This window comes from Lutjanus erythropterus, chromosome 13 (genome assembly GCF_056507025.1).
Source record: "Lutjanus erythropterus isolate fLutEry1 chromosome 13, fLutEry1.hap2, whole genome shotgun sequence".
Classification (NCBI taxonomy): domain Eukaryota; kingdom Metazoa; phylum Chordata; class Actinopteri; order Lutjaniformes; family Lutjanidae; genus Lutjanus; species Lutjanus erythropterus.
In genome coordinates, this window is record NC_139329.1 from 34,669,210 (window position 1) to 34,690,749 (window position 21,540).

Consider the following 21,540-nt stretch of genomic DNA (forward strand, 5'->3'; position numbering starts at 1 on the left):
TTTAAACCTTTTCTATTGTGCCAAAACTCCAATTTAAAATGTTATTCTTTATTAACTTTAAACTTGCACTTGAGGAGATTTAACTTTTAAAATAGCTGCCTTTTCAAAATTAATTGAGCAAAATAATCAAGTCCTTTGAAGAAGGTTCAGAGCCAAAAACCAAACCCAACTGAGTTTTATGATGTGTGTCTTTATTTCACTCCAGTTAAAACTATCAATTGCAACCAGGCGGTCTCTTTTTTTCTTCACTGTGTCTGTTTTTTAATCTTCTATTATTTGGTAATACTACTCCATTAATTCAGCAAACAAGTTTTTGCCAAAGGAGGAGAAATTGGGCTTCCCTGCCACCATGAGCAGGCAAACTATGTTTTTGGCTAGCTAGCAAACAATGGAAGATTTTGTTTTACCTAAAAGTTTTCTACCATCTTTTATACTTAAGAGGCCCTGGCCCTGACTGTAACTCAGTCAGTGTTACATTGTTTTTTATGGCATACTTTACAGTATATTTCGATTTTTAACTGCTGAGTCACACTACTTTCTTGATGGAACACTTAAATCTTGCCAAGGGAATCAATAAACTTTGATTTCACCCTTAAATACAAAATAGCTGGTTTCACAACCACAATTGAAAGCAATAAATATGTGAAATTATCTGCAGAAGGCCTTCTGGTACAATTCTCTAATGTGATCCATTTGTTAACATTCCCAGACTCCTCCAGATGATTTAAGTACATAATTTAACTCTCCTAAGTTTCTCTTCCTGGTCCACAGCTCTCAATGTAAATTCAATATTACGATATTACAAAATAATTCGAGGCTAATGTAAAATTGTAGCCTGAGAAAACCTGAAATGTGCTTCAAAGCTAAATGACTCTGTTCTCGTTTAACCTGTGGTATGACTATGTCAGCCAGGGCGCGAGACAGCCTGAAGAGCTCCAGCGTGTCCTCCAGTCCGAGCGAGGCGTTGTGCTGCGTGTCGTATTTGATGCAGTCGTAGATGTCCGGGATCTTGCTGATGTCGTAGCGGCCGTTCTTCATGCGAAAGTCTCTCTCCAGTTTGGACCAGCGCTGCAGCATCAGCTCCAACGTCTCGCTGTGGTAAAGCTGCAGGTCTGAGGAAAAGAACAGGATGACTAATCCTACGGCGACTCTTCAAATAGTCTAAATGTTTAACAGGTAATTGTCTCTAAAAATGTACCTGACATTTAACTAGGTGGACACATTTGAACCTTTTCGCTTGTGTCATGCAGACAAAAGCTTACAGACTAAACCAAATATCTCAGCTTGTATTTATAATTTTTAATAATAACACATTTTGAACAGCTCATCTTCTTCTTTATACAGGTGCAACAGGTTCACACTACCTGCAGACTTGGGGTCCTCAAGTCTCTTGCGGATCTGTGAGGTGAGACTCTGGATGAGGGCGTACACCTTGTCACAGGTTTTGACAGGATTCTGTATGACCTTCATTGAGTTCACCAGCGATGGGCTGCCAGTCGGTGCCAACTGGAAACACACAGAAAACAGAACATACACAACAGAATATATCACATACTATCAACTATCAAAACCACTTGTCAGCACTGTGCATCGTTGCAGACTAATCGTTCATCTGTGTTTTCAGCAGGTTGCAGTAATAAAGCTGCGACGATGCATCTACAGTAGACATGCAGCTACAGACGCTGTGGGTAGTTTAACACTGCACTGTCAGGCACGAAAGCAGCTACTTCACAGAATGGAATAACATTTTACCACCACGCGCTCTTGTTATTGCATCTAATTATGGTGAGTAAGTTCTGCATTTATGGTTACACTCGCCATTTGGGTGAAATGTTTGTTAAAAGGGACATTTCACCCCAAAATCAAAGATACATATTTTTTTCCTCTGGCCTGTAGTGCTATTTATTCATCTAGATTGTTTTGGTGCGAGCTGCAGAGTTTTTGGAGATGTCTGCCTTCTCTCCGGTATAATGGGACTAAGTGGCGTAAGTCCTGTGTTGCTCAAAGCACCAAAAAATACATCGGAAAAATTCAAAACCAGTGTCTCTTTCCAAAAATCATGATCTGGTTACATGAGGTAATTCACAGACCATGTTGTGAGCTGTATGTAGGAACTACTTTCTTTCTGCTGTAGAATCTACCGGAACTACTTTCTTTCTACTAGATAGTACAGGTCAGGGGAAAAATACGTATAATAATTTCAATACTGTCAGTACAACAGCTCATTCCACTGCATCAGTGTGTCAGTCACTAGAAATGTTTATTTTAATAAACCAAAACACTGGTAAACTTAATGCAACCTGTGAACATTCCTGTTTATTGGGGAGATTGCTGCACAAGTTTATCTTAAGAGATGGACCAAAGATGGACATAACCTTGGTTGTGGTTGAACATAAATTTGCTAGAAGAAACATTTTCTATGTTTTACCATGTCATATAAAGATAATTTAAGGTATTTAGAGAAGGAAAGACTCCGAGCAAGAGAGCAGTCATGGTGTTACTGCAGTGACACAGTGTGTCCAGCTCAGACAAACTTGCTGGGGGGCTTGCTACCTACATCAGTTAACCTTTTACTGATTGTATCTGAGACCTTGATGAGAATGGATCATTAACTGAAACAAAAAAGATCTCCCTGATTGGTTGACTACTTTTTTGGAGTAGCTGATGACCACTGAAATGTAGCAGTCATGAAAACTCTACCATCAATAATTACTATTATTATGAGATGGTCTGAAAGGATATATTCCTGATACCCTAAAATGATGCTGAAGGATAATAATATAATAATAATATAAACATTTACTGTCTTTGACACTTTATTGCATTCATTGTTCCACTGGTTTCAACTTGAACATAATTGTTTTCTACAAGCAATAAACAATAGTATGAGCAGTAAATCACTGTGGGAGAGAGACCTGCATAAGAATATTTTCACAATTCTTTGGAAAGGTTGAAATATTTCAAGAACTGAGTCTTGAGAAGCGCGTCCAACTGTTTAAACTGAACACATGGAAACTAACTGGCAAACAAGACACAGCGCCAGGCACCTTATCAAATCAAGCTATTTTTAAATGTTCGCTTCACCACCTCAGGTTTACCACATACCTTCTGATAGTCGTCCTCTGTAAACTCCTGGTCCTTCTGCATGATTTCATGCAGCCTGGCCTTCACCTTCTGTTGGCAGTCGGTCAGAGAGTCGCTGTCGCTGTCCAGCAGTCCATTCATGTTGGCACTCTTCACCATTTGAACCAGGATCGGAGTCAGCTCCCCTTCTAGCGCTAGCAGGCCCTGCAGAGAAACAAGACAACTTGAACTGAAGTCAATGTGTGGCATTTCTTTTTAATCAACGTGAGAGAAACACATTCAGTGCATGCAGGTTAAACGTGAGCTGTTGAAACTACTGTCAAGCTGAATCAGGGTTTCTTTTCAGACGATTTAAAAACAGAATGGTTCAACGAGAAGTGAGCTGAAGTGAACCTGTGGGCTGATTTGGACTGAAAGAGTCGCTGAAGGTACGTTCGTAACTGGCTGTGATTGGGAGGGGGAGGCGGAGTCGTTTTGTGGGTTTTATATAATGTTGGGGGACCATGGCATGGCTCCAGCACATCAGAGACATGTTTCGAGTCTGCCCAAAAAATGCACAACAGTCTACCGGTCTAACTCCACGATTCAGTGAAATTTATTTCTCAGTCTTTCCACACGTTTTTAGCAACTATGTTTTAATATGTATAACGTGTTAAAAGGAAAACTGCCTCTCTCTCTCTCTCTCTCTCTCCCTCTCCCTTTTTCCTTTACTAGGACTTTAAATAACATCTGTTAGTCTTTCAGGCAAGGGAGTGGAGTTACCTTTGCGAAAGCAGCAGCTGTCATCTGCACCCTGCCTTCGTCAGAGGCGTAGATCTTCAGGTCGTGGCGGTAGGTGCTGTGCAGACGCAGGAGGCCACAGCCTGGAAAACCAGCATAGTCACCTGGAAGATTGTACACAGAGAGAGGCATCATGGTTAACTGACCGGGTTACGGCACTGAGATTTGCTGTCCAATAATTTTCTCAATTAAGAAATGGCTGAGTCGGGGAGGCAGCTGAAAGAAAATTGATTGTACCCAAAGGTTCCAAGCATTTTCATTAAAAATAGGCACAAAGGCAATACATCACCTGTGCAGGTGCAACATCACTTTCAGTTCAAATGCATTATCTTCAGAATGGTTTATAAGGTTTGGACATGGCTCGTTTCACTTAAATGTGAACTTAAATAATGTGGTTTATCCTACAAATAAAATGAAGTGAAAGTGAAGTGATCTGATGTTGAGTAAACCCCAAAAATTACTAAAGAGAGCTTCCCTGGTCAAATACTTCAGATTATCCACAACCCCAATTCAAAAAAGTTAGAATGATGTGTAAAACATAAAGAAAAACAGAATGCAATTATTTGAGAAAAACTTTTCAACCTATATTCAATTGAATACAAAACAACGATAAGATAAATAACGTTCAATCATCAATCTGATTTTTGTAAATCTACACTCAATTTGATGCATGCAACATGTTTCAGGAAGGTTTGGACAGGGGCAACAAAAGACTGAGAAAATTACATAACATTCAATCAGCATTCAAAAGGTAATAAGACTAATTGGTGACAGATGACAGTATCATGATTGGGAATTAAAGGGACATCATCCAAAGCCTAAATCGTTCACAAGCATGGGTCTGCCAAGATTCACCACTTTGTGAAAAACTGTGTGGGTAAATATTCCAACAACGTTTCTAAACACAAGACCGCAAGGAAATTAGTGATTTCACCATCAATAATCCATAATATTGTTAAAAGATTCAGAGAATCCAGAGAAAGACCAAAATCCAACACTGAAGGTCCATGACCTTTAAACCTTCAGGCAGCACAGTATTAAAAACCAATAGGATTGTATAAAGGACACTACATGGTCTCTGCAACCAAAAAAAACTGCATCTACAAGTGCAAGTTAAGGCTATGCCATGCAAAGAGAAAACCAGACATCACAGTCCAAATTTCAGATTGTTTTCAGAAATCATGGACATCATGTCCTCCAGGCTAAAGAGGAAAAGGACAATCCAGACTGTTACCAGTGCTAAGTTCAAAAGCCGACACCTGTCGCCCACTCAAAATGTGTAGAGCATTAAGAAGTACAAAATATACCAACAGAGACACTGCACTGTTGAGCTACTAAAGTCGTACATCAAGCAAGAATGAGAAAAAACTTCACTCTTGAAACTTCAGCAATTACTGTCCTCAGTTGTCAAATGCTTATTGTTGTGTTGTCAACAGAAAAGGTGGTGTCTCACAGTGGTAAACATGCTCCTGTCTCAACTTTTTTGGAACATGTTGCAGCCATTAAAGTCAGAATAAGTGTATATTTAAAAAAAAAAAAAAAAAAAAAACTCTCTCTTTGTACTGTATTCGACTGAATATAGGTCAGAAAGTTTTCACAAATTATTGCATTCTGTTTTTATTTATGTTTTACACGTCTCAACTTTTTTTGGAATTGGGGTGACACTTCAATTAATGTAGCTAGAAGGTGGATGCATACCAACGCTACAGATCAAATCACACTGATGCTTCATGCATTTTTCTTAAGTGTACAGCTAAACAGCCGGATGTTACACTACTGACTACTTTGGGTTACCCCTGTTTTAGGCTGTAATCCAGGCTAAAGAAGTCTGGCGGTCATCAAACAACATCATCCCAAGAACTCATAGAAAAAAAAAATGCAGCAGGATTAGTGTGAGATGATCCGCGTTAGCTTACAAAACCAAACTGCAGTTACTTTAGCTGTCTGCGTATGTGTGATGGGAACATTTGCTGCGGAGGATCACCTCGGTAACACATCAATGACGACACAAACAATCCACAGCAATCTCAATGTGGGACAAACCGGACTAGTCGCCAGGTGAAATGAAACAAAATCATGATGAGATCAGGAAAGGAGAGATCAGAACACGTTAGTGGACGGAGCGACAAACGCGCAGAATGACAGAGGAGGGGAGGAGCGGTGATATCCAGCAAACCCTTCTCTTACCAAAGTCAATAGGGGACTCACAGCCAAGGGACCGGCGGTTACCGGCTAGCAGTTTACACAGCACAACAACAACAGGTAAGAAGAGAAGAGCAGAGTTAATAGACAAAACTTGTGGTGGAGAAAAAAGTATGAAAACAGTGGCTGGGATGAGCCTTCTTTTCATAAAAAAGAAGCAACGAAGTGACAGACTGCAACTAGCTATTGCATCTATTTTCACTTCTGCTTCAGGTTGTTTCCCTGTGCAGTTTGGGAGAGTTTTGCATGCACTATAAAACAAGCATGAAGAAGAAAAGCGACATCAACAAATTTTATTTGAAAAGTACTTTGATGTTTTAGTTTGGTCCATGGCTTATCTATTAAAACGGGGCAGGCAGCATTTATGACCTACACTGCAGCCAGCCACCAGGAGGTGATCCAGATGTTCTTTGCTTTTGGTGAGCTCCTCATGTTCATATATGTCAACGGTGTGAATTAGAGGACTACAGTGGGATCGGGATCCCACAGGACCCAATGCGAATCTCGCAGGACCATGCGAAATAAACTTAGAAGTTGATCAAAAAATAAACTTCAGGATGAAAACTGTAGAAGGTATTTCTTTGGTGGCGTGAGTCAATGATCACACTGTCTTGAAATAACCTCTGGTTTATTAAGAATAATGTGAACAGATCCAACATTAAACAAGTCATCTCACGTGACTGAACTAGACTGAATCCAAGCACGTTCATTGGCGTTACCATGGATACACATACATGGTATGGTGGCTCATAATGACCAAACAGGACAATGATTGAGTCAAATGATCTACGAAAATCAAATCAAAGAGTTACGCTTAAATCCAGAGGAGGAGAACATAATTTTGCAATGTTATTACCATCATATAAGCATTAAAGGACTGCATATGGATTGGGATCCTGCAGAACCCAACAAAAGTCTTGTGAGAGCAGGTGGTTTAAATTTTGCTGCAGACGGTTATGATCAAAAATCATAAATAAATAAATGATTCCACAGGGAAGAGGCCTAGAGTGGGACTTCTAGGCAGAACAGAACAGCAAGCAGCTTTATCTGCCTGGGTATAGTTAATCTTTTAAGTATCATTATACAGTGTGATACCTTGAAATGAATACTGTAAAAAAATTCTGTTCATGTCTTTCAGTTCCTGATATTAAGATACTGTTAATCTCCTTTGCAGTCGCCACTTTGAGTAAGTAAGCTTGCACCTGCATCAACATATTAAAGCTGAAGTTTGTGACTTTACAATCTTAAAGTGTAACTCCACGCTTTGCATAGCTTTGAAAAATGCTAAAAAGTGAGCAAGGGGCTGAAAGAGGGGTTGGTGAGGGGTTTAGGACGGGGGCACGTGTTGCTTAGTGAGGTGAGCCACCAAACTCTGATTAGAGATTAATTCTTTCTTTTTAGAATATAATTTCATGACGTTAAGAAGTCCCAAACGATCAACTCCTTGTATGGTTCAGTGCTGTTTTAAAACAGTAGATGTCGTGTTGAAATGCAGAATTGCCCTTAATTTGATAAGAAATTAACACCAGCATTAATGTGTTTCATCACATTGCAGTCATATGATATAGTTTACAGCTCAAAAAACAAGCTTAAATGTGCATTACCTCTTAAACTCTAGGTCCACTTAATTGTTGAGGTGCTTTTGACCATATCACACCAGCAGATGGGTGTTTGCTCAGTTGTGATAGGAGTGTGCATGAACCTTGAGTTAAAATTATTTCGCCAACAGCTGTTTACAAGGTCAAGAAAGAACTGGCATGCTGAAAAATAGGTGTTTATTTTGATGCAGTGCTTCCAGTGAGCAGTAGGAGAAACCACTGACTGTCAAATTCCCCAATTTATTTGTTCAAATGCAGAGTAACATTTATCCATGACTAATTAAAGTTGCGGTTCACCCCAAGATCAAAAGATCTGTATCCTTCTAGACTGGTGCGAGTTGCTGAGTTTTGGAGATATCAGTGGTAGAGATGTCCGTCTCTGGAATATAATGAAACTAATCAAAGCACAGTGCAAAGATTCTCTCCAGAAATCATGACCTGGTTCTTCAAGTTAATTCACAGACCAGCTGTGAGCAAAATCATGTTAGACCATTTTCTTTCTTCAGTAGAGAACAACAGTTCCTACATAAAACTGCTTGAATTCGAGCATTTAACTAATATTCAATAAAAGGAAAACATCTCTCTGGCTGATATCGCCAAAGCTCAGCAGCTCACAACAAAATTATCGAGAGTGAACTGTCTCTTTAACTCAGTTGTCATGGGACTGTAGATGGACCTTGAGTCAAAATTATTTGCCAGGATCAAGTAAGAACTGCCATGTTCAAATGTAGAGGTGTTTAATGAGCAATCTGAGTAATAAATTACTGTTTTTCTAATGCAACGTCAAGTTTTAAGGCTGACTAATTCAGGGCTGAATAATTCTAACGTGGGCGATTTAAACAATTATTGTTCCATTTAGAAGAAATTAAGGCTTAAAGAATTTTGACCTGTGATCAGGAGATTAGAAGCTTTTTAATGTATTAGTCTATTATTTTCTTTTCTTTTATTGTAAGTTTAAGTGAAGGCAACAATGCTAAAACATAAACCTATGACTGTAAATAATGAGCCACACAAAAAACGCAAAGTGGAAAGAAGCTTGAAAATCTGTCTCGATGACTCAAATAACGATCTGCACCTTTGACCCTCTGTGACACTCTGTATGTCAGCTATGCGATGTTGACTCTGGACTGAAAAGAAGGACTGGAAATAAACTTTTATGAGTGAAAGGTACACGTGGGAGGAAAGACGAGCTTTTGCTTACAGGCGTGTGTGCATGTGTCTCTGTAGGTATATAATTCCTTCCTTGTGACCACGTGTGCATCTGTACACAAAACTCCTAGAATTCCCACCTCAGGAAAAGTCGGGCAATTTGATCCATTTATGTGAGGAAACCAGGAAACATATGGGAACTTTAGAAATAGCTCAAAGAAAAAAGAAGATAGCAGAACGAGCTGTATAACTTGTCTGTTAGCTAATACGAGTGTGTGTTTGTGTGTAGCAGGTACCTTGACCTCCAGGGTACATGCAGCGAAAGGCTCTGCCCAGCTCCTCAGCCTGAACCCGGCCTGCAGGCGTCAGCTCCCCGCCCCACTTCAACACAAGCAGCAGAGATGGACCGTCTTTCTTAGAGTCTGAAAAACAGCAGCAAATCGTTATTCATATTGTTTACAGGTGTTTTGTTCTCAGTTGGGGAGCTGCATAAAAACAACTCGGACGTTGTCTATTTACCTGCAGTATTTGAAAAAAGGCAATTCTTTGATGTTATATCTTTTAACTAAATGTCTTCTTGTTAGTGGCTGGAGAGCACGGACAGATTTTTCTTTTTACGTTATATTTATATACTTTAGTAGACCTACTCTCAATAAAATATTATTGAAAAAAAGACAACAGAATAAGTGGATGGGGCTTCCAGGTCAATGTGGAAGTCGTCTCGGATAGCCAGACTTTATGCTGGGGAGAGATGTCTGGCTCCACATGTGCAGATTCTGTGATATATTTCGTTCTTTATGCCAATCAGAAACTTCTTGGGCGGAGCTAAGCCCAGCAGCTAGCTTGTTTACGTTTGTACCATTAGCATCACAGGTGGTAATTTGTCATTTTCAGCGTGTAGTTTGCAGCTCAGAGGTTGTTGTCGTTTCTCTGGGACTTAGATTACAGATGTTGCAATGCCGACTGAAATCAAGCAACCAATGGCGGGCTAATACCTGCAGTGTGCATCTGGTGAGTCAGACTAATGTGTGCTTTAAACCTGCATTCTCTCTAAAGGCACACAGGGAGAAATTCCATTGGTTGCAAAATAAAGTTTGAGTATATAGAGTCCTATGAGAAAATGATCCTTCTTCTCACTTGATTTATGACCTAAGTAAACAGATTCCTAATGGGTTCATGGTCTTAATCATTTGTTCCAAGTCTTCTTCAAGACAGCATGATGTTCATTTTGTCAATTATAGTCCTTTTAGTGTAAAACAGGTTTGCCTTAGGGCGGAGCTGCCGTGTGATTGACAAGTCACTCTCAGTGAGTCCGTCCAGTGCGGCAAACAGGGCTCTGATCAACTTGAGGTTTCAGTCCACAAGGCAATGGGTGATGTTACGGCGGTTCTGTCCACTTATTCTACTGTCTGTTCTCACTGTTGAAAAATAGCTACTGTACATTTAAACACTAATTCTGTGTGTTTTGTACCTTCTTCTTCACTTGAGGCTTTTGGTTGACCATTACGCAGGTACGTCAGCTGGACTTTCCTGTTGATACCTGAGAAATGACCGTACCTGTAGAGACAGAACACACACATAAACACACACAGCAGACACAACAAATTTTGATATGCACCTAGCCAGCCAGCGAGACAGACAGACAGACAGTAAACATACACACAGATACGCAGACAGAATTCATCCCATCTTCAGATATTTTCTTGAAATATCAAACAGCACTTCTTTTCCATATCCATTCCAACAAACGCCAGGAACAAGGCAGAAATGTCATCACATCTGACACACTGATCATACACACAACCAAGTAACACTATTAGCAAATGGTTTAATGATAACTGAGTCACTCAGCAGGTATTTCAGACCAGTGGCTCTTCCAAGTTGAATTTCAGTCCTTAATAGCGTACATGTAAGTATGTGTGTGGCTGCTTTTAAATTGTTGCAAGGTGAAAAACAATATCAATTTTAATCATGTTGTTATTCTTGAAAAGTCACACGCAAACACATATCAAGAGCCTCCACTTGCCCCGCGCTCCGTGCTTCAGTAAGAATTTGGCACATCCTGCGGACTAATGGCCACATAGCGTTCTCTAATAGAACAGGCAGCTGAGCGGACGCCTCAAACAGCCACATGATGATGGACCCTGAACCGGGATAAATAACTCTGGCAGGAAGCCAGAGAGTCTGAGATGATGTCAAACACACATCACGGCACTTTGCATCATGGTCGTATCATTCTTGGTATTTATTTGCATCTACTGAAGCATAAAAAAGGGTGGGGATTACTGCGCCACTACAGTACACACTCACACACTTACTCTCGCATTCACACGCCTTTTATTAGTCAGGGAGGCATTTTATATTTTCACCTAATTAACTTCAGTGCCCGTTTAACAAATGATAGTACAGTTCAAAAGGAAATGGCGCTTGATCTTGCTGCTGCATTTAATAAAAAGGTTCTAAAAAAGCAGCAATATCTTCATATTAATTGATCATATTAAACTACAAGTTTTATGTAGAACAAGAAAGGGAGAGCATATCACCTCCGTTTTAGCAAACCTCAACTGGCTCCCAGGATCATTTAGGGTTGATTTTACAGCTTTATTACTTGTTACAAAGCTCTTAATGGTTTGGGACTGGCCTACATACCAACTCTTTGTCTTTGCCGTTATATAATCCTTCAAGGCCTCTTAGATCCTCTGCTGCAAGTTTTTAAAATACAGACTATTACACAGTTCAGACTTTTTCAACTATGCACCAAAACTATGGCATATGCTTGTGAGCATTTTTAAATGATAAATGATTTATTTAACATTTCCTTTAACTGTCTCTCTTTGTTTTTCTTTGCTCTTTTGGCTTTTTTGGGAACATTTCTATCTTTCACGTATTTTGTTGTTTGTAGCATGCCTGTTATTTCTGTTTGCCGCCTCTGTAATTTGGTATTTATTTGATTGCATGACGACAATTTTCTATGAAGCACTTTATCCTCTTTCAGCTCGTTGTTTTGGCTTTAACAACCTGCGACTCTCACCGCTTTCATCGGTTTTGGAGCTACAGAACCAATTGGCGGTCAGATCTAGGTGGAGATGAAAAGGGGTGTGAATATTGGCTCTGAAGAAGTTTGGTCAAGGTACGTATGTTTTGGCATCAAAATGATATTTTTCCCAAGTCCTTCTAAAAATGTTTTCCCCGTGACCTGCCATAGGTTTATTCATATGTTGCCACATATTACTTCTTGTTTGATGGAGGGGAGGGTAGGGCATGAACACCGTAACCTACAGTACATCACTGCTCAACATCACAACGCCCGAGTGGGAATTTCCACTTTCCAAAGAGAAGGAGTTGCCCTTTCAGCTGGTAAACTAAATGTGTTACAAGCTGATTTTTTCTCAGGATTCCCGTGAGAGGTGAGTCAATTTCACTCTTGATCGCGGAACTGGGACGGGACAGGAAAAAAGCCAACAAGAGTGGGCAGGAGCAGGAATCACAGTAACAATAGTTCAGTTTTTTATATATAAAAACGTGTGTAGTGACGTGTGTGGACTGTAGAAATGACGGGAGTCATTCTTCTGAGACTGGGACATGACAGGATTTTTCTTTTATTCTGTCACTGGATTGGGACAGAACAGGAGTATATTTTGTGGGACAGGAGTGAAAATCCACACCTGTGTCACCCTGTATAGGTTGGCACTAGTAAAATACCAAACACCTCTTTCACTGAGGTGGTTTATTTAACTGTAGGTTCAGTGGACTGTGTGCAAACCCTGCCTTTAAATAACATGAAAACAGAACTTTTTTTATTATACATATTCACTTTATAACACAGGAATATTTTTTTCTACTGCCGTTTTGAACCTCGCATATCTTTGACTAGAACTTCCAGATTATCTTGTTGCGCTCATTCCAGTCTCTGTGGAGGAGAGCACCAGTTAATCACTAAAATTACTGTAAATGTTGATGAAAGGCAGGAGGAAGGAAGACATTAGGAGATTTAGAGTCCACTTGATATGCGGTAAGAACGGCATGCACACAAAGTAGCACAGCACACACTGATTTACACACATGGAAACACAGTGAAATCATCAGAGACATTTGACTGTGTATATGTCTAGTGTTAATGGACTAAAAATGAATGGATGTTAATGAAAATGATACACTCAGTGTGCAAAACATTAGGAACACCTTCCACATGTTAATTCAAATTTCTAATCTTGCACAAGATGTGTCTAAACTACCGTCTTTACCCTGTTTATACGCTTTTATCTGCAATTTTAACTTTCACCTACATTCACCTTGATCTGCATCAGATAGAGAAAGGTGTTCCAAATATTTTGTACACACAGTCTAAGTCGACTAAAGAAAAGGAGGGTGGTAAAACCTCATCCTTTAAAGTGAGAAGGGAGAGAGTGCGTACTGAGTGTCATTCAAGCTGGATTCCCTTTTGGAGAGAAAGAAGGAGGGAAGGTGGGTGGGCAGGAGAAAAGAGAGACAGAGGAGGGAAGAAAAGAGAGTTAAAGACTCAGGAAGGGAGGGAGCGAATCAAGGTAAACATCTGTCTGTTTGTGAGTAAGAGAAAAAATGACTGGACCCTGGTGGAGCGTTGAAAAGATGAGTGGATGACTGCTGAGGAATGATGGGAAAACAGGAGGACGATGACTGATGCTGCGTCTTTATGAGAGAGAGTGTGTTCGATGTGAGACGTCACTAACATTTCCAGGACAGTCTTGAGTTGCTCCAGTTTTGATTTCTTCTCCTCGATCTCACAGTCGTTGTGCTGGCCCAGTTCAACCAGCAGCAGGCGGGCGATGTCCAGCACTTCCTGGAAACACAGAGGCAATTATCCATCATTTGACTCTTATCTTGAATTTTACTGAGCACGCTAACCACGCACTGGAACTTTTGCAAATGTCCTGACTGAATAGGATATGAAAGACAACACTGACGGTGAAGATGACAGCTTCAAAAGTGCTTCATAAAAAGATGATACGGTGACAGGATGAATAGAGCGTGAATGACAGGATTTAGACAGCTCAGTAAAAATATTTAGACAACAAGACAATAATGTTTTGAGAGCCATAATGATGATTATGAAGCTTGATATACGTAAACTTAGCCATATCCTCTGAAACCCTTCATTATTCTTAAAAGGATTCAGTGATAATCTGGAAAAACAGAAATAAAGAGGCAGAGGAGAGGGAGCGTGGGAAGATGAAGAATCGAGAGATTAAAATCAATCTCGCTCACCTGCAGCTGTTTTGGCTTCTTCAGCTTTAGCTTCCCTGACTTGTAGCCTCCGTACTTCTCAAACAACTCGAAGAATCTGTGCAAAAACGAAAAGAATAAAAACAGACGCAGGTGCACTGGATGAGGGCAATATCTTTAAAGTCAAACATATTTGATATGTCGAGCCATGTGCTAAAAACAAGCGGGTAAAGAGTGACAGGCTGGGTGGCTGTTTGTCTTTATCCCCTCAACATTCAGAAGAGATGAGGAGGCAGTTTATGCTGAAACGTAATATTGCAACCACCTGCACTTCTCTGTAAAACAGACGCAAACATTTAAAAGTAGAGAGGAAATGGAGCCAGTAAGGATATTATGGCTGTTCTGCCCTTCAGTTTTATGCATTGACAAACTGAGGTAAACTGCACTATGGTATTGTTGTGCAACAGATGAAACATCTGAAAGACAGATGTTGAATGAAAGAAGGAGACACCTTAAAAGTATAGTTCGGATTTTTTGACGTGGGTTCGTATTAGGTAGTCAGTGTATCACACACAGCAGGCGGCGCTTTAGCTTCATGTCAGACAGACATTTCCAACAGCATACAGTCATTATATAAACCAGATTTTGTGATCTCTCCCTCAACCAGACACCTTAAGCAAAAAAAGTAGTTTTATCTCACACAACATGGGGGTTGCTGGTTAACTGCAGCCTTGATTGATTAGTTTTTTTGTGTTATTGTGTAACTTTGGAAACTAATCTTTTAAAACACTTAAGTAACACAATAAGACAAACTAACGTACCAATCAAGGCAGCGGTAGTCCAGCAGCTCCCATGTTCTGCAAGGTAAAATTATTGATTTTGCCAGTGGAGTCTGGTTGGTTTAGAAAGAGCTATATGTGGCTTATATAGCTGCAGCTTCCTGATCCACTTAAACTGATACTGATCTTTTTTAGATGACCCATTTAAAAGTGACCAGAATTTGTTTTGCTGCTGAGCCAACAGCAATATGTTGCTTAGCTTCCATGCTGGTAGTCTCCAGTCTTTTGGGGTGTGTTGACAGCCATCTAATGTAGGTGATATACTTCAAATAATCAGAGCTCTCTGTTTACTCTTCTTAGATGAGGTCAGGTGTACAATATTGTTGCTGTTGTACAATAGATGATAAACAGACAAACATTTGAAACATATGCTGACAGAAAGAGGGAGACAAGCCTTAATGCAGAATCCGTGAGACTTACAGAGGATGTCGGACCTCCATTTTCATCTTTTGCTTTGGTGTGCGGTCTCCATGGCGGATGATGGCAATAACACAGCGCAGCTCCATCCTGAACAAGGCAGAGTAGCGGGGACAGGAAAAGAAATGAATTGCAGCAGTGGCTCTGCTATTTCACCATCCCGACAAAAGTCCACTGCTCGTGTCACTGACACCACACACACAAAATACATTTTGTTTTTAGTACATACATGGTTCCTGAGGTTGTTGGGACGATGGGGATGTCTTCAGCTTCCATGGGGATGGACCAGGGGATGTGGAACTGGGGGGCTAACTCTCTCATCACCATGTTCCTGGTGAAGCGGAGAAAACAATATCAGACTTAAAGGTATTTAGCAGCAAGAGCAGCGGGAAAAGAGAAAACCCAAAGCAAAAGTAAACATGTCATTCATTCTGCAGGATCCTTGACTTTAATATTTTGATTTTAAGATTAATGTGTCAGATTTGACCTGAGCTGTGTTATAAACAAACAAAAGAAACAAAGTGCATTAAAGGAACCCAAAAATCTTGGCCTGAACACAATGCTTGTTCTTGTACTTAAGTTCAGATATTACAAATTACACTAAATAAAATACACACCAATAATTTTACAATATTTATGTCAACTTTCCATTTGCAAAGTTCACCTTCCTGTTTTTGCCATGAAGAAATTTCCATGTTTATGCTGATATCCATTACTGGACAGAAGCTGCAATTCTTCCGTCTTTTTATCAGTAAAATTTATGAGTCTTTGGTCGTAAAGCTTCAATTACTCTGCCTGGAGGGAGAGGTGATAAATCAGGAACAAACTAAGATGTAAAGCTGACAACAAGATCCTCCGAGCTGTCAAGGGCTCCAGATAAATTACAACATGACAACCTCGAGGCAAGAATTACATTCAAAGGTACAACAGTAAGTGGCAGAAACATCAGGTGATGATAGAAAAAAAGAGAGAAGAGACTGCTTCTTTCATTCATTAATTCATTCATTCATCAACAGACCTTGGCAGGTTTCATTTAAGATAAAGATCAGGATTTATTTTCTAAGAGAGACCTGCCTATGAATATAAACATACAAAGTTAAAGTACAGACAGACAGGTGATATGGCCAAGTTTAGCATAAATCATCATAAGTGATGATGTTTATCATAAATTGGAGCGTCATTCTAACATTTACATATATTTTATACCAATATTTGATAGTATCCAAAGTACCAAAGCCATAAAAAATTAAAGATCTAATTGCTCATTTAAGACCTCAGTTCAGTTTAGTCTTTATTTTCCAGCCTGGAATTTGTCTTGACACACAGCAAAACCAGACAATCTTGGTGACTTTTTCTGTACCAGCACTGTGTTGCAGCTTGTTTTTGTTTTTTAAAGGGAAAATTCCACTATTTTTGCAAGCTTGGGGCTTTTTTTCTCTTTGATGTGGCATCAGATAAGGTATCAAGTATCGTTTTTGTATATTAGTATTAGTGTATCGTGTATCGTGCCAACACTAGGACAAAAATAGAAAGATACAGTTCTATTTCAATGTTCTTTTCAGACTGAATCTATTCTTGAATCAGGAAAGTTTACAGGTGTTTAATAGTGCGTGAGCCGGTTTCACCTACCCCAGCACTTTGGCACAGTCGTCGTAGTACTTCATGGAGTTTTTGACAAAGCTGAATCCGTTCACGTCACAGACGAAGGAGTGGCCGTTGGCTCTGAGCAGGTCGAACCCACACACTGTTTGCTAAAATAACAAAAAAATGTTGGCCACAAAGTGAGGAGGAAAACATTTTAAAATATAAAAAAAACAAAAGATCTTATTAGACAGAGGTAATATGATGATTATTAAATATAGAACAAAGAAAACACAGATGCAGGTTTTGGAATGACTGGACATGGTTACAGTTTTTGTTTAATAAGGTGAGACTTGGACAAAATGCATCTCCTCATTAGAGCAGAAAACACTGATGCACTCTACACTTTAAAAACTGTGAAGCTGCATTAAAGAAAATCTCACACTGAGGTGATTTGACTGAGTTTATTTGCTTCTAATCCCATAAAGAACACAAGAAAATATGTTTGCATATGTATTATTTGTGGCATTTTATCATACTCTCTATTTTTTTAATCTATTCACAAAATATGAGTATTACATGTCCGCAAGTAATATAACATGTTTTAAGAAGCTGAATAAAAGAGATGCCATCTGTACTCGCTGTATAACTTTTATTAGGTCACAGGTTTGGGTTTACGAGGCTTTTAATGCGAACAGAAGTATTTGTTTGTTAAGGAACATTTTCCATTTGGGCCCAAACAGCTTACATTTGGGAATACTATGAATTACACAGAGTAATAATAATATTACGAAAGTATGAATTATTGATTTTCTGTGCCTCATACTGCAGTTGTCTTTATGTGCTTGTCATCCAATACGAGGTATAAGTGTTGATGGAGTCAGCAGCACCAGAGATCTTCTTTATTTGCTTACAGTGCTGTATAATGTTGGTCAGAACACTGTGATATGAATTATTCTCATGGTAGCACACTTTAGAAATAATGCTTCTGGCAGATCCCCCGGGAAATAATATATTTCGTTTGAAAGTATCTCAAATATCAACAGTTTGTTAATATTTGGAGGTTGCACAACTCTCTGTGTTTACAGTTATTGGTTTAAAGATGTTTTCTCCCTTCTCTGAAATCGGTCTAATGAGGTGATAGCGCTTGTGGTCTAGTGCAGCTCAACACAAGTTGATGCAATGTTTGTGTTAGCCACAAATGGACTTCTGCACATAAAAAGGTACCCGGCAGGGCTTTTGACCACTAATGGCTCGTGCAGCAATAAAAAAACATGACAAGAGAAGGACCACAAGCCCATAAATAATGCAGATTAAAAAATAAATAAATGCAGGTTTCCTAATGATCTCAAACTCTTTGGTCTTTTCGTTGTTGTCCTGCACAATGTAGTCACGTTTCCACAGCATGAACTTTCCCCAGGGACTAGGAACCTCTAGAGGAACTAGGCGTGTTTCCATAGCAGAGAACAAAGTCTAAAGAAAGCTCCAGGTGCACGATTTTGTACTACATCCTCTACATGATGACTACCTTGAATGCCAGGCAGACTTTGCGGGCCACTAGTTTCTCCATGGAGGTCAACATGACAGGGTAGCGGATCTCCTTCCCTTCACTGTCCCTCTCTACTTTTCCGTCCAGGGCAGGAGATTTCCGGGCCTCTGCGTGAGCGTAGTCTATACCAACGGTGTAAACCTGCAATGTCCAGAAACACCATGTAACCCACAAACACAGCCACTGTGTTAGAGCAGACAATAATGACTGCATGACTCATCAGGTTCAGCCACGGGTGTGAGAATCAGTTTCAAGATATTAAACGTTTCCATCAATGACCAAATGAATTTTTACTGTACCTTCACATCAGTACCATCTGTGGGCATGAACTCCTCATAAATGTAGGATCCTGTCTTTCGTACGCTGCTCTCTGGGGAGTACACACTGCTACGACTTCCTATCTACAGCAGAGAGACAAAGAAGGAACATGTAAATAAAAATCTTATTTCATCTCATCACCCAACCTTTGTTCTATCTGTGTGGTTTCCTAAAAGTACTAACTTAAGAGCTAACCAGCTAATGGTTTTAAAAAGTGAGAAATATCAGAATAACATTCACTGACATGTAGGGACAATGACTCTTTATGTAGCTTGACATATAAAGTTCAAAATTGTGCATGGATGGCAAAGTTTACAAGTAGCGTGACTTGGAATGCACGGCAATATTTGTATCGACCAGTAAAGGCTTTGAAATGTGTTTTGCCCAAACATTTCTGAAGATATGACGGGACAATAAGATGACGCTGTATGTATGTCTGCAGTGTGGAGGCTTTTCGAAGTGTCCAAAACAGCTGGCAAAGTTTGCACTGTTTGCTCAGTGTCATTCATATAATAAGAAGTCAGCTCTCGTTCCTTCAATACTACAAATTTAAATGCCCTTCTTAAGAGCTGTCATCCTGATTATTTGTACAGAACAAAAAGAAACAGGCTGCAGGAGGAAAAAAAAGTGTCAATAGTTTTTTTGTTTGTTTGTTTGTTTTGTAAATTTGTGCATTTCGCATCTGTAGAGCCTTGACATTGTCTGCAAGTAGGTGTGAAATACGCACATATATCAATATCAGCATAAGCAATCAGCTGAAATGAGTTTGGCATATCGGATATCGTCAAAAATCCAGTATCGTGCAAACATAGCAACTTACAGAACTCTTGCCTCCTTGTTGTGAGTATCTCAGGTTAAGAGCATGAGCTGATGCATTGCTCTAGAGACATCTACCTTTCTGAAGAGTCTTTGGCTGCCCCCTCCAGCAGACGTTGGGTAATAAATGTAGACATTGTGGTCCTCGGCACACACCGGTTTCTCCACGAAGGGTTTAGGGAACACCTCCCCGTTCACCTCCACATGGTCCTCCCCCTCCACCAGGTTACACTCTGCACAGCGGAAGAATTCAGTTTTAAATTCACTCATCAAAGACATGATGATCTTTTTGCATATTCAGAAAGTAAAGTTTACACTCTTTTAGTGGCTGTTCAGCCTGAGTTTTTTTTTATTTAATTTATTTTATTTAATCTATTAACTATCTATACTATCTGTCTATTATTTTATTTATTTATCTTTACTTATCTCCTTATTTAACTATTTTTCTTTTCCACTTTCTATTTCCTGGTCATTTACTACGCATTCCATTATTAGTATTATTCTATTGTCTTCGCCATTTTTTTAAATCTTTTTTTTCCTGAAATGTGTGTCAAGAAAAAGCCGTGAAACACTGAATGTTTACCACACACCTTTCACATCCACTCACAGTAAATCCAATAAATATTTATGCACTTTATTTATCATTTATTTAACCGTATCTTCTCATATTTTATTTAATTTCCAAAAGGCACCTCGCCAAACTGACAGCAATACCTAAATAATACATAAACAGCAGTGTAATATTGTTTATCTGAAATATTTATTATCACAGTTTCATATTTATAGGAGGAGGAGACAAAACAGTGGTAGACAAACACACTTGGCTATATCCAGTTGTGTTTACAATGTACAAGAGTTCAGAAAATTCAACTCGCGGTTTTAGTTTCTGAAATATTAATGCATTTTTCATGGAATCGATGGCTTTGATTTTGGTTGTTAAAGGTGGGGTGCACATTCTGGAGAAATGCTGTTTGTATTTTAACTCCACAACCAAACAAATCCTCCTTCAGCGCTCCGTCAGAAGATTTACTTCCCCACAAACACGACCTGTTGCTGATCAGCTGGAATAGCGTTGTGTGGCTCAACCCGAGCCACTTTTCTTTACCATTTACAGAGACATGGCTGTGTAGGAACATTAGAAGTTTTTTCAGTGCACACACAGAACACGGAACTAGAGGACCATGAAGACATTTTGTGAATTATTAAAAAAAAAATATTCAATCAGAGCAGCACGCCCCTACATTAACACCTGCACTCTTACTGCCTGCAACAAAAGTTTAATAATAATGTGACACTGAGCAAGTGTGAAGGCATTACCTTTTCTTCTATGCCATTTTCTGATAGCCTTGCACCTATGTGCATATAATTACTCCACCTCTGACTCACCTTCAGGATTGTCGGGGTCTCGGTTCAACACGGCGTAACGAGGCAGGTCAATGCCCTCTTCCCGTAGGATCCGGTACACTTCCCTCCTGACAGAGAATCAAATATAATTATAACCATAGTGAGTATGTGGCAGTAAAGCAGCAATGAGGTGTATGAGGTAAGTGTAAACAGCAATTATGACATTTTCATTCCCATCAAGTGTTCAGTCCTCTGATTAGGAAGGGAAGAAACTACAAGTGCAAACAAGCTGATTGCATGAAAGGATGCAGCCGCTGCAATTAGGTGAGGGAGAGACAGAGAATCTAAATGAAGTTCTGTGATGAACATGAGGAAAGTCAAAATTCTTGTTGGGGAAAACGGCGAAATTCAAAAAGGGACAGGAAGCCGGTTTTATTGCCAGCAGCCGGTTGCTAAATTAAATTGAGCTCAGCGAGACTCATTCACCTCTCATAATGTTCTTGCAATTATACCGTTATCCTCAATTGGAAAGTAGCTAATATTCAACCATTCACCTGTGTAATAGTGTCAAATTCATTATGGGATGCCAACAAAAAATTTTCCCCCCACATAAAAAGTAACTTTAAGAAGGGTGAATGCTTCTTGTTGGTGAGACGGTGTA

At 39.5% G+C, this 21,540-nt stretch overlaps 1 protein-coding gene across 1 annotated transcript in view; it reads right to left on the reverse strand.

Annotated features, from left to right (window-relative positions):
• The window catches only part of ppip5k1b (diphosphoinositol pentakisphosphate kinase 1b), a 69,154-nt gene that overhangs the window by 27,705 nt on the left and 19,909 nt on the right, over positions 1-21,540 (reverse strand). The window contains exons 5-21 of the mRNA XM_084735080.1: positions 20,922-21,007; positions 19,614-19,768; positions 18,701-18,802; positions 18,381-18,542; positions 16,901-17,022; positions 15,501-15,602; positions 15,275-15,361; positions 14,058-14,133; positions 13,523-13,632; positions 13,228-13,251; positions 10,285-10,370; positions 9,110-9,235; positions 6,052-6,096; positions 3,847-3,968; positions 3,106-3,288; positions 1,365-1,506; positions 889-1,112 (exon numbers count right to left, since the gene is read on the reverse strand). Coding sequence (XP_084591206.1) covers positions 889-1,112; positions 1,365-1,506; positions 3,106-3,288; positions 3,847-3,968; positions 6,052-6,096; positions 9,110-9,235; positions 10,285-10,370; positions 13,228-13,251; positions 13,523-13,632; positions 14,058-14,133; positions 15,275-15,361; positions 15,501-15,602; positions 16,901-17,022; positions 18,381-18,542; positions 18,701-18,802; positions 19,614-19,768; positions 20,922-21,007 — 1,954 coding nt within the window. The remainder of the gene's footprint in view (positions 1-888; positions 1,113-1,364; positions 1,507-3,105; positions 3,289-3,846; positions 3,969-6,051; positions 6,097-9,109; positions 9,236-10,284; positions 10,371-13,227; positions 13,252-13,522; positions 13,633-14,057; positions 14,134-15,274; positions 15,362-15,500; positions 15,603-16,900; positions 17,023-18,380; positions 18,543-18,700; positions 18,803-19,613; positions 19,769-20,921; positions 21,008-21,540) is intronic.